Source organism: Anguilla rostrata, chromosome 3 (assembly GCF_018555375.3).
Source record: "Anguilla rostrata isolate EN2019 chromosome 3, ASM1855537v3, whole genome shotgun sequence".
Taxonomy (NCBI): Eukaryota; Metazoa; Chordata; class Actinopteri; order Anguilliformes; family Anguillidae; genus Anguilla; species Anguilla rostrata.
Window position 1 is genome coordinate 39,490,877 of NC_057935.1, and position 13,876 is coordinate 39,504,752.

Here is a 13,876-nt window from a genome sequence, read left to right on the forward strand (position 1 = left end):
TACATTATGAATTAGAAGTTAAAAGTACATTTGGCACTTGGTAGAATGAAAGATTAAATATTTACAGTGTAGTAAAACTAGACAGACTGTACTATATTACTTGTGTCACGTTTGAGGCATCATAAATATAATTCAACATTAACATTTGCCCACAAAAAACTTTGGATCATCAAATTAATTTGGATTCCTAATCTACCTGGTCGAAGAGCTTCCTGTTGACAAAGAGGGTGTTGTCAGGCTTGGCCAGCTGCCGGGCCAGAAATGTGAAGAGACAGCCCACCTGGGAGGGGGTGAAGTCTGAGTTCTCCACCATCACCTGAAAACACACACAACACAAACCAAAACAAAGAGTGAGACAGACACAAATATGCAGCTTCAAACAGACACACACACACAAATTAAAAGAAGAGAGTACAGAAAGCAACACACACCCACACAAAGAGTAATACAGACAACACACAACACCCTACTATACAGCTTCATACAGACAGAGAGAGACAGAAGCACACACACACACACACACACACACACACACACGCAGACATAGGCACACACACACACACACACGTACACACACGCTCCCACACGCACGCAAGCACACATACACACACACACACAGACACACACCCACGCTCGCTTGCACGCACACACGCATGCACACCCACATATGCACACACAAACACACACACACAATGCAGGAAGGATCTAAATGACTTAACGAGCTGAACTGAGGAGCAGAGATTTCTGTGCAAGATAAAGAATCTCAAACTCGAAGGTGTTCACACTCATCACACTACGTGGCGTCAAATCAGAGGTGAGAGGTGTTAATCTGTCAGCACAGTTCATCCTGAGGGGTGTCTGAGTGTGTGCATTCACCAAAAGCATGAGTGCGGGCATGCGACGGAAAAGGAAAGCAGAGCAGGCAATAATCTGAAATAGAACAGGAGAGGAGGAACACTGATGAAATGGGAGAGCAGGGATTAGCATGTGACCACTGGCCTGTAAGATTAATACTCCAACTGAAGAGGCCAGAAAAGCATTTGTCTGTCTCGCTGGAAATTCACCCCAACTCTAGTGTGACAGCAGGGTCCCGCTGGGACATAGACCGCACTTTGAGCTAAGAAGGGGAACTTCCTGCATTTGGGTGATGATAAAGGTACTTCACGATTAAGAACATGGGGAACCATGACCCACCCACCCCAGTAAGATCCCCATTATGCAACAGCTTTCTCTACCATATAACAATTTTAATATTCAAATGATTGAATATTAAAAAAACTGGCGAAAGGGGGCCAGGGAAAGGCAATATTTCAAATACATGTACATCCATTTGAACTATGCATTTGAGTGCAGTTTGGATATTTATTTGGGAGGTATACTGTACACATTTTATAGTCGCCCCCCCCCCCCATTCTAGACAGAAGCCTCATGCAGCAGACCAGCATGGCACAACAAAAGAAGGCCAATTCCAGCTCAGCCAGACTACAACAGGTCTTTATGACCTTACAGTAGCCTGCAGCTCATACAGAATATAACATGGCTTTATAACTTTACCGTAGACTGTGGCTCAGGCAGACTACGATAAAATCCTATGACCTAAAAATAGTCTGCAGCGGCTACAGCTACACCTCTCCAAATCAGCGTCAGGTCTACCGGTGAGACTAAAGAATCAGTCTCAAGTGTGTCAGGTGTGGATATATTAACATTCCTGGCAGGAGTTCTTGATTCTCCGCATTTACATTTGCATCGATTTTTGGCCATAAATGTAATCACTCAAAAAAATGTGATTCCCACAATACAGCCTAGTTGAACACACACTAGAATTTGACTGATATGGATTTTTCAAGGCCGACACTGATGTCATGTATGACAAGCAGGAGGGCTGTTCAGCTGTTAGCTGCCAATTTTATTCAGTTTTTTCCCCAACTGAAAAAAGGTAGAAAAACTATGTGCACATTGCATGACATGAGAAATGCTCTACTTAAATGGTTTTAGATTCTGTGAAATGTCATCCTCAGCCCAAACGATGCCTTCTACTAGGCAAATTGGTCTTGAATAAAATTCTATATGAGTTTTTTGGCTGACAGTAGCTTCACAGACTATAAAATCACCCTGATACATAAGGCACTGGATATGTAGAAAAATGAGGCAAAGAAAAGTTTAACCTACAATAGCTGGACAGTAATAAAAGCTTAGAGAGTTGATATGAAAATAATTCTTTATCAGAACCTTGTAGTTTTAACTAAACTGTTGAACAACATGGTTGTGGCAGATGACATGCAATAACAATTTTTTAGATTTTGGTTCTAAATATGACCTGTAACTGGAATGAAAAGAAGAAGAAACAATCTGCTATGTTAAGATCATTGAACTGGCCAATGAATGGCGTCACACTTATAAGACGACCATTGCTATTATCATCGCTAACATAACAGATGTTTCTGATAAAAAAAACAGAATTAATATCTATCCCCTAACAGGCAGCGTACCATCAATGCTGAAGCCATTAGGAAGAGAGGCACATTCGTTAAAACTTCACGTTGGGCAGCCCTGCTTTATCAAGAGCTGAAAATGACTTAGTCTATTTATAAAACTGCATTAAAGGGCCACGGTACAGTACAGATCCAACTCGAACATCTTGGGCAGCGCTGCAAACCGGACTGCAAGCCCAGAGTTGCTGGCCTGGCACTTGATAGCACAAACCTTCATTAGTCGCCATCTGTCATAAAATAAATCTTTCAGTTAATGCCTCAAACTGTCGTTAATTTTTCATTTTCTAGTATTTAAAAATAGTTTTTTTTAGCTCTGTATGTAATCACTGATTTTGAAGCAACATGCATGATAGAGAGACTATCAAATGTGAAACGAATCTACCAGCAAGCTAGTAATATACACAGTTGGCATGATATTTGGTGCGATAATATTCTTCACTAACTTGGCCAGCAAGGTAGCCAGCTAAGATGTTTAACAATGGATACTGTATAAAAATAGCCATGAAAAAATGTATTGAATAACATTCCATTGTATCAGCCTGTATTAATAAACCATTTTATAATGGTAGAGACTGACAGTATTTCAATTAATGAGGGCTGACAAGTATGCTGTTGAGTGTTGTGTCGATGTGTACTGTGTTTGGAATTCTGTGTTATGTGATGTTGTTTGGCTGGACCGCAACAGCGGGGCCAGCCCTACAAACGCGAATGTCTGTGACTGAGTCACTGAGTGATGAAGTAACACCATTGGTCGGCCGAGTTATGAAGTTACACCATTGGTCGGCCGGATGAAGTGTGTTAGGTCCAGCCATATCCTAGGTTTTGACCTGGTCTTGTACTGTGCAGTAGTGCTGTGCCTAAGACAAATTTCCCTTGAGGACAATAAAGTAAATCTTATATTAACTTACTACATTCTTGAAAAATGTAATATCCTGTATTATTCAAATGATATGGCAAATTATTTCATTCAATCCCTTCTCTGTGGCACAGCTTTAAGTTGCCTAAGAAGGGGCTTCAACAGAGAACTGAGCTAAGGAGAACAGTGAACATTGGACTGCTTGGCCATAAGATTATACTGTATAATCGGCTTTTCATATATGCCCCGCTGCAACAAACTTCAATATCATTGGATTTACTGGCCAAGGTGAACCTCAGCCACCCTCATACATACACATCTGATGTCCTTAAAGTGATATGTGAGGCGTGTAGTGTGTGTGAGGATGGTACCGTTAATAAAATATCCACAATCCGCTGCTGGTACTCCAAGGCCTGCTTGTCATTCTGGAAGTCCTCAAAGGTCTGTAAGGGTGAAAAAAACATATTATAAGCCATTGGGGGGGGGGGGGGGCTATTCATGAACTTTGCGTTGAATAGATCAGTGTCTCGCAAAATCTCTGTGGCGATAACAGGAACTCATTTTAATAATTAAACCTATATTGTGAACTTGAGGCGACCAAGGTTTGATGCAGTTTTAATAAAGAAATGTCCTGTTATCGATTGCTAAACGTAATGTTAACATGAAAAACAATCGTGCATGCTAGTTATTAGCTAGCTAGAGAAACAATAACAAATGAAAACAAGGCATCATAAACAATGGAGGCCAATTATAAATGAGAAATCATCCTCCTATTTATTTACCATACAAATCCATAGCACAAGCATCCAATTCCCCACTTATTTATGATACACCAATAAATATCTCCCATGGCCAAAAACTAGACTTGAAAGTAATTTCATTAATTCTCAGGCTATTACATTACAACAAACAGCATATTACAATATTCATCACTGTACTGGCCTGCAATGAATACGAAGCAGAATAATGGCTGTGCTGCATTCAAAGTCAGAGGTAAAACACAAAAATCCTAGTAAGATTAAAAATCAGCAGCAACCCATGTTTATTATTGAAAAAATATTGATGGGAACTTTTACGAAATTTCCCCATACCTCAGCCAAACTTCTATGAGTGACCGCCATACCTCAGCCAAAATTAGGGTTAAGCTCTATTTTTGAAAACTGAACTATAAAGTTGAATTCAAAAAGTCAAACTTACTGTACATTGTGGTCACAATATTTCAGGAAGAATCACACACTTGTATCCCAACATTAAAGCCCGCCCCTCCCCCCAACGACCCCCCATTCTCACCAGGGCCAGGACGTTGAGGAACTCCCGGGTGTCAAAGTGCAGCAATGTGCGGACATAGGGGTACACTTCCTCTTCCTGGGAAGTCTCCACAGAGTGCAGACGGATCAGGAACTCAAACACCTGACACACAGGACACAAGGAATTCTCAATCACCTGACACAGAGGACACAGGGAATTCTCAATCACCTGACACATACTGTAGAACACAGGGAATTCTCAATCACCTCACACATAGGACACAGGGAATTTTCAATCACCTGACATATACTGTAAGACACAGGTAATTCTCAATCACATGACCCATAGGACACAGGGAATTCTCAATCACTTGACACAAAGGTATTGCTGTCTATATTTGAAGAACACAATTGCACTATACCCAATTATTTCTCTTACATGGGAACTTCCAATAGGTGTCGTGTCTCTTGGGTCTGTCTTCTCACATGGTCTCTGACGCCTTTTCTCTGCTGACACGTCAATTTTTCCTCTCTTTCCCTCTAACACTCAGGCCTCACCTTGCATCTCAGCTGGCCAAAGCACATCTCATACTGGATGACAGACCATCATCTTAAGCTCAACCTGGCTAAGACCGGGGTGCTGTACATTCTATTCAAGCCCTCACCAGTGCAAGATCTCATCCTCAATCTAGATGCTACAGGAGAGCTCTTTTGCTGCAGAAAGCCTAGGAGTAACCCAATAATGGCCAGCTTAGCTTATCCTTCCATGAAGCGGCATTGAGTCGGACGTGCAGATTTTTTCTATACAACAACCGAAGAATCAAGAAACATGCACAAGTCACACCCCTCCTCATCTCACTTCACTGGCTACCTGCTACAGCTGGCATCAAGTTCAAATATTGGCACTAACCAACAGGTCAATCAATGTTCAATCCCTACACCATAACCAGATCTCTTGGTTCCAAAACCTTCAGGAGACTGGCTATGACCTCCTTGTGTGGTTGCCTCTTGCCTGTCTGTACTAGCACCTACAGTAGTAGAACTTCCCGCTGTGGTCAGGATAGCAGAATCATTGGTTCCAAGGGAGACAGAAAACTTATTTCTTTAGACTGCATCTCGATTCCCATCCCATCCACCACCCCAAGCACTCCCAACTTTTATTCCAACTCAGGTCTCGGCATTTTTTAGTCCAATGTTATATTTTGACAGTTTTCTTCTGAGAGCTTGTTATGGATGCTATACATATGCATTAAGAAACTCACTTTGATTTGTGGTGAGTATAGCAAACTTTCACTAATGCTTTAGTGATGTCGTATTGTAGGTCTGGGAACATTGTCAGCAAGGTCTGGCACTAGAGCTCACATTAATCAGGTGAATGCACTTACAGTATGCTTGTCCTACACTCTAAGTCACTCTGGGCAAGAGCATCTGCTAAATGAATGTATATAATGGTTGCACATCTTGTATTGCTTTGTTGGAACTATAAAATAATGGGCCTGAATTATTTCCTGTTTTTATGTTATCTGATGGCCGTTTCCAAAGGAACTTACAGAAATTATTCTTTTTATATATAATCCATTTATACATTTGGATACTTACTGCAGAAATTCAGGTCAAGTACTCTGCACAAAAGTCCAATGGCAGTACCCCACCAGAGAATCAAACCTATTACCATGGAGTTGCAATTGTTTCGCGACACTGCCACCAAAATGTGAACGTCTCTAGTCATCATTGTTTAAAATTCTATTTCCATGGTACTCTATTTTCATGGTAATTAAAGTTGTTCGTTAATTACCATGATTAAAAACTGAGAAAACTCTGCCTCAATCACCCTAGACAGTAAAGCCTCATATACTAAACCTAAAATGCACCCATACTGTCCTCCACATAGAAACACAAAGTGATCAGTTCATTTTTCCAGGCCATAGACTTCACTCTTTATCAGGTAACACATACTTATCCCACTGAGAAACAGACTAAAAATATATACAAATCACATTCTAATGTATGGTTTCGAAGGGAAATGAACCATGAACAGCTGTGGACCAGAAGAGTTTAAGTAGTCCTGTGCCTTTTGGCCATCTACTACATATAGGTACTTATGACTATTAATATGGCTGAATAATAGCAGCTCACTGGTGCTCCAGCAATCAGGAAACCAGCTACTCAACATGACACCCTGACACTCACAGTAAACTACAGCATGAATGTTTTACACTGGGGCTCTCATTTGATAAAAACTGACGAGTCAAACATTGAGCTGCATCGCCAAGAAACAGCTTTTAAGCTCTCAGGTCCAAGCTTTAAAACGTGAATGAAATCTTGAGTGTGCACTCGATCAAGACAGTGACAGACAGGGCACTATTGACTCAGGGAATGGACTATGAAGAAAAAGTGCAACACCCTGAAATAGTCATTTTCTTGTTTTAATGAATGCTATACCTAACTGATCATTTATGGACTGCCATAACTTCACTATAACCACTAGATAATGTTAGCGATATTAAATGAGCTTGTTAGGGTGAAATATCACCTACCTATTTCCATCTGGTAAATAAACACCATAAATATATTTCAGAACATTTTAAAAACCCATATTTAAGCTACAAATATATTATTTCTGTGGCACAGACCCGGAAAAAGGGCATAAAATAAAAATGAATCATGTTTTGGCCAACTGTTCCATAAAAATGATTCAATGGGAATTTATGCCAGGAAGTTTTCATGAAGATCCGTTTTCCTCCTCCTGACTATATCCTCTGCCATCACAACTTCCTGCCTGTTAATAAAGTTGTTGTCAAGTTAGTAAATTATACAACGAAAACTTCCACATAAACATTAATGATTTATTGTTTTAGCTTACTTGTGTTTCGAGGTTATGCAATATTTAAACTAATTTCAATGATAACAAAGCATAACAAAATGGCTTATTACATTTATGACTGTTTTTATTATGCAGCTGAAAGAACTTTTAATGAACATACTTAGCGAAGCCATGCACTTATTTGAGCTAGTTCTGTAGTTGCTGCTAAAGTTTGTGTTAGCCTACTGTTCTCAGTGAAACAAGATGAAATAAAACTACAGATGAACTTATCTTCCAAAACACTGTTTCTCTTTGTCTCCCTGCTCTTTTCTCAAAACACGCAGCAGTACCACGTAGCAGTGTGTGTGTATGTGTTTGTGCGTCTGTCTGTCTGCATGCCTCCCATTTCACAGTGCTAGCTGGGAGGTGCAACTGCAAATAACATGCTTGAGGGTTTTTATTTGGTGAATTTCTCACTGAAAGAATATTGATGGGCAAAATCGAAACAGCGCAATTAAATAATTGATGAAATTTCTATCAATTAGGCGATTCGAATCACGATCGAAAAGATACAGACGTTTTGCTCAGCATTAGCACACCACAGCCAGGTCAGACAGACGGTTTTAAAATGGCTGCCACTGTCTCGCTGGAGTGGGGTGTACTGGCCCAGTGTTAGCGTGGAGTGAAATGTAATGTGAATTCGCACCATCTAAACCATCAGTGTTGATCATTAACATGCCGAATAAAGCACCAGCTATCATATCAGGCACAGCGGTGTAATACAAAAAGAAAAGGGTAAAGCCGACTCACCACAACCAACACAAAAAAACAAAGCGACATTCATACCCACAACGTTTCATCCACTCATATCTATTTGATGCGTGTGCTGTGCATTACAACTACGCAGGGAGGGCGGAGTTGAAGGGACACCTCTCTCTTAGCCGAACGCCCTGGGAAAACCGCCAATCAGAGTGACCCGCCCATGAAACTCCATTAATACTGATTATTTATCAACAAAGACCAAAGGGAGGGCCGGGCGGAATGAAAGAAAGGGAAGCCAAGGGCAGCCTTTGAGCCGGCTATCCTCCCCATTCAGAGCTGGCCTGTCTGAATACATCAGAACACACACACAATAAGCCCCTGTAACAGTGCTGAGCGCGGGGCACCACACACCGCATTAATCCCACAGGCCTGCCACCGCACTGATAATGTCAGCAGTCCATCCAATAGACCCCCTCACACACACATGTATGAGCTGCACCATACGCACATACAGTCTACACACACACACACACACGCACACGCACACGCACACGCACACGCACACACACACACTTATGAGCTGCACCATGCGCACATACAGTCTACATACACACACACACACATTCACACATACACACACACACACAAATATGCACACACACACATTCACACATACACATATATATTCAAACACACACACACACAAGCACACACACGCACATTCACACATACAAAAATATAAACACACACACACACACACACAAACACAACACACAGAGAACCAAGAGAATGATGTTTTCTGCTTTCTGGCCTGCTGAGAGGTGAACACCTAGGATTACTGAGACAGCCTTCCAGCGGGTATGAGGTGTGTTATACACGCACAGCACAGAGCCGTCCCTGAGAGGGTGACTGCAGGTGGGGCGAGTTGGGTTTCGCAGCTGCTTCTAAACGCTCCTCGCACTGGGAACTCCTACATTCCCAGGGTCAGAAAGCTCACCCCCCGCAGGGCAGTGCCGGTATGACAAATCGGGCAATTCTGTTCAGTGAAGCACTGACACAGCCATTATGGACAGGGAATAACAGACGAGAGAAGTGTTTGTTTATGGGAAGGGGGGGGGGGCTAAAGTTGGAAGCTGCAGGGAACGGTCCCCCTTGTGGCAGCTGTGAATATCCCCGAAAGGGGGCTTCCCCCCCCCCCCCCCCCGCTGGGCTCATAAGACAGTGGCCCCTCCAAACCTCCCCCCCGCGCTATGAGGATCGCAGAAACCCCAAACCCCCACTGTGAGGCCTGCAGAAACCCCAAACCCCCACTGTGAAGAGCATACAGGGAACTCCCTAATGCTCCATGGAAATGTTCAAAACATTCCCGCATTCAGGCTGACATACAGTCACACGCATTAACATTAAAGGTCGTTAAAACTTTTTAAAAATAATCTGTCTTGTTTCTGCGAGGTATGACCCAAGATGTGTGTGTGTGTGCTTGCGTGTATGCGTGTCTGAGTGTGTGTATTTGTGTACGTGAGCGTATTTGTGTGTGTGAGCGAGTGTGTGTGTGTGTGGGGGTGTGTGCGATGCAACCTCACTACGATAACGACTGTGAATTCTCACTCGTTAAATACCCTCCCGACGCTTAGAGGACACACACCCACAGGCTCCAAGGCTTTTGTTTCCTAACATAGGAAGGCACAGCTGGGACGGGAGGTCATTTTGCTAATGGATTCAGAGACAATCTCCCATTTAGGCAGATGCTGATGACTTCCTTTATGTTTTTCTGCTGATAAAATGGGGGTTTGATTAAGCCGCACGTCCCTCTGTCTTCCTAAAGTTGATGCGCCACCTCTCTCACGCTCGCTCGCTCTTTTTTTAACAACTCATTAAATCCGCCATCTCCCTCTCGCTCTGTCACTGCCTCTTTTTAAAGGCCCGTTCAACTCTCCACCCCCCTCTCGGTTACGGAATCTCCAAAATTTCTGACGTTGCGCCTCCTCAGACCGACGCCGCAAAGGAGGCGAGGATCAGCATGGTGACCGCACCGCATTCAAAGCCCCACGAGCTCCGAGGGCGAAGCCCCGCCTCAAACGAATCAAGGCGGAGCCGTATATAAAAAAAACAAGGACTAACGAGCCGATTAGAAGAAAACGAGCACAAGAGGATAAGAGCGTACGCTTAAGAGCGTGAGGGGTCGAGTGTAAGTGCTAAGGGGAAAGCGGGGAGGGTGACTGTCAATTAATCTCTCGCCGGCGCGGCCACTTCGCTCCTGTCAAACGGAGCCGTTAGCCGTCACCCCTGGGCTCCGCTCAAAGGGAGAGGGACGGGCAGCGACCGCCGGACCGCCGCTAGCTCTCGCGCGACCGCAAAACTCCAGACGATCAGTCAAGACGCCGCGCTCCTTTCTGCGCGAGTCGGCCCGTTTCTGAAAGGCTCTTTCGCCATTAATTTCAATTTCATTTAATTGTCAAGCTATCGGCTCGCGGCGGGGTCTTTCATCAATGACAGACTTCCGTAGCTCCGCCACGCTGCGCAAACGTTTAGCTTATCAAGCTGTTTTTGTTGAAACATTTGAATATCTGTAATTTCGTACATCTGTCATTTTGTAACATGACTTTACCCCTGTAGTTTTTAGCAGTTATCTCCCTCTAGGACACTATTCCAGAAGTAAATCAGGCATGGAGCCAAGCTAAGAACTCAAAGCCCCTCATTCTGTGGCATTCCACAGCCCTAAAATGAAGGATTTGGGCATTTACATCACACACACAATCCAGAATACTGTTCTGTAGTTTATTCACACCTTTCAGATATACTGTACATGGTGGAACAAAGGATCCCCTCCCTCTGACACAGAAACTCCCCCATAATATGCAGAAGGCGGTCCTAAACACGTGGATGGACTTTCTCACTCGTAGAAAGATTTATATGTTTATTTATATGTTTATATGTTGACACACATCCATCATATAGAGAAACCCTTCAGTCATGCAGAAACCCATTCATCATGCTGTATCCATAAACACCCCCGTCATATGCAAAGTGTCATAGAAACATATACCATCCAACATCGATATACGGACGAAGAATTGTCCATGTGTAAGAAATCTCCTGTCTGACATTGATATACACAATTTCCATGCATGTCTAAATATGCCAGTTGAAATAACAGCAGTGTATATTCATAACTTTTATTTTCAATACAAAATAGAACAGCAAAATTCACCAACCTGGTTCTTCACCTGAGGAACAAGGTCTTCTGGAATATCCCCCAGAGGGTAGGCTCGTCCAGCCAAAGAACAGCTAACCCAGAAACACAAAAGAAAGAAATGCTGTGTGAGTGTGTGTTTGTGTGAGAAAGAAACAGAGAAAGAGAGAGACAGAAAGAGAGAGAAAGAGAACTGACTGAATGCCTAATTGTCTCGTCTTGTGTTCAGTGGTCTGTTGTACATTGGCACATGGGGTCATCAGTCACCATTCTTGTAATTATCACAAGAGTCAGAGGGTCATGATTTGTATGTATCTTTGCACTGCAGCTACACAGTAAGAATCAGAATAATCAGAATGAAACATGTTTTATTGATTCTGAAGTGTTCTCTTACCTGATATACACAAGCAGCTTATTACCCATAACCACCTGTTCATCTGTAAAAAAAAGAAAAAAGAAAAAAAGAGACACATAGTGGAACTTTACTTGCATTGTTCTCAGTTATCTACTCAGAGCAAGGCTGAGCGGGGGGGGGGGGGCACTACCTGTCAGAGACTTTCCCTCTTGCAACGGTGGCCCAATCACCTGGAACAATCTCTGGAACAAAGGACAAAACAGAAGGTCAAGGCTTCATTTCACGGCGGCTGCTGGGCAGCTAACTCGATATAAGCGCGGCTTGTGGCGCATGAGCGAGCACCGCAGCCTCAGATCGAATCTGACCCTGTGGCCAGCAGCCCCGCAGACGCGGCGCAAAACTTTTGTGTCACCCAAGGGATACACAAGAGGGATTCAGCTGGTAGGGATAGCAGTGGTCATTGCTAGCTCTCTGTGCATGCGTATGAATGGGTCTTCTCCACCCCTCTGTGCGTACGCGGCTTGTGGCTGTGGTGTGCGAACGAGCAGCCGGTTGAAACAGTGTTTTGGAGGAGAACTGCAAGTTCTCTTGACTCTTTCAAGCTTGCAGCAGGATCCTTATATGAATACACTTGTACATGGTTCCCGAATCGAACGTTTCAAATTCAACGTCAGTATGTATATATACCTACAGTAAGGTTCAGTACAGGTTTGTACTTAACACACCTTTACTGTGTTTAACAAAATGTCAGAGTTCAGGTGTTCAGCTCAGAAGTGACTTGCCTTGACTACTGTCAGCTTACCTTGGCTAAATGCCATGTTACACAAGGTGTTGGAGAGACTTTATGAAAGATTCATAAATGGAATTAAATTAACCTAAACTTGACCTTACTAGAAGTCCATTTAAGCTGAATTTCCATAGGACTTTCTGTTTTTGGTGCAATAACCTTAAGAACCCATAATTCTAATCAAGCCTCTTAAATGTTAATTTCCCACTTTTGAAAGTAAATGTCTTTGATTTTATTCAGCCTTTGATTGATGACTAAGCAGGTCTCTGGTGGAGGTTGGGGGGGGGGGGGGTAAATTCAGAGGATGTGTCAAGCAGAGAGGACGGGTCACAAATTTATTCACCGGTCTCCTTTCATCTTACAGTTCAGAGGGCTCAGCTGATAACTGCATGGCTCTGATCTGCTTCCTATAATGTCATGTTTACCTGGGACAGTGTGAACACAGTGTGAATGCTAAACAAAGTTACTGAAATGACCATACAAGCTGCATATTTCAGCAAATAAACTGCACAAATACCAGGCAAATGTAATGTTTTGCTTTTGAAATTTCTGCCCACTCATAATTATATGAATACTAATGCATTACCACAGTGGTTTGCGCCATTTGTTTTAAATAAAAATTGGGCAGCGGTAAGTATGGCCTAATTAGACTACCAAATTGAAACATAATAAATATAATTATGTGGTGTTGTGTGAAATGGACCAGTATTTCCTTACATATCCTGTTTCCATTTGAAACAAATATTGCATACTTTCATTTTGCACAAATTGCACATTAGTGGGAGGAGGGGGGGGACTATTGAAAGTTGTATAAATTACTTTGTGCAAGCTTGCAGCCGAGTTCTTAATAAAACTAAGGAAATAAGCTGTCAAAACTGATTTTAAAGCAGGAGAGGGTCAATAAAAGACATCTCTCATGTAAACTGAATATAGGTGTATTCCTAGAAATACTGCCTTGCAGTTGTATGCCTCCGCCAACCAGTAGCCAGTTTGGATATAAAATGTCATCACTTCATAATTTTATCCTATTAGACATTTGTGTGAAACTTTGTCATAATTAGCGTATTAATTATTGAGTTATGGCCAAAAACGTGTTTTGTGAGGTCACAGTGACCTTGACCTTTGACTACCAAAATCTAATCAGTTCATCTTTGAGTCCAAGTGGACGTGTGTGCCAAATGTGAAGAAATTCCCTCAAGGCAAAAACGTGTTTTCTGCGGTCACAGTGACTTTGACCTTTGATCTCTGACCACCAAAATGTAATCAGTTCGTCCTTGAGTCCAAGTGAAGGTTTGTGCCAAATTTGAAGAAATTCCATCCAGGCGTTCCTGAGATATCGTGTTCACGAGAATCGGGACGGATGGAAGAACGGACGGACAGA

At 42.6% G+C, this 13,876-nt stretch overlaps 1 protein-coding gene across 2 annotated transcripts in view; it reads right to left on the reverse strand.

Annotated features, from left to right (window-relative positions):
- vps8 (VPS8 subunit of CORVET complex) overlaps positions 1-13,876 on the reverse strand; it is a 101,157-nt gene that overhangs the window by 54,241 nt on the left and 33,040 nt on the right. For both annotated transcript variants that reach the window (XM_064327533.1, XM_064327532.1), the window contains exons 23-28: positions 11,899-11,950; positions 11,748-11,790; positions 11,376-11,448; positions 4,639-4,758; positions 3,720-3,791; positions 197-316 (exon numbers count right to left, since the gene is read on the reverse strand). In XM_064327533.1, coding sequence (XP_064183603.1) covers positions 197-316; positions 3,720-3,791; positions 4,639-4,758; positions 11,376-11,448; positions 11,748-11,790; positions 11,899-11,950 — 480 coding nt within the window. The remainder of the gene's footprint in view (positions 1-196; positions 317-3,719; positions 3,792-4,638; positions 4,759-11,375; positions 11,449-11,747; positions 11,791-11,898; positions 11,951-13,876) is intronic.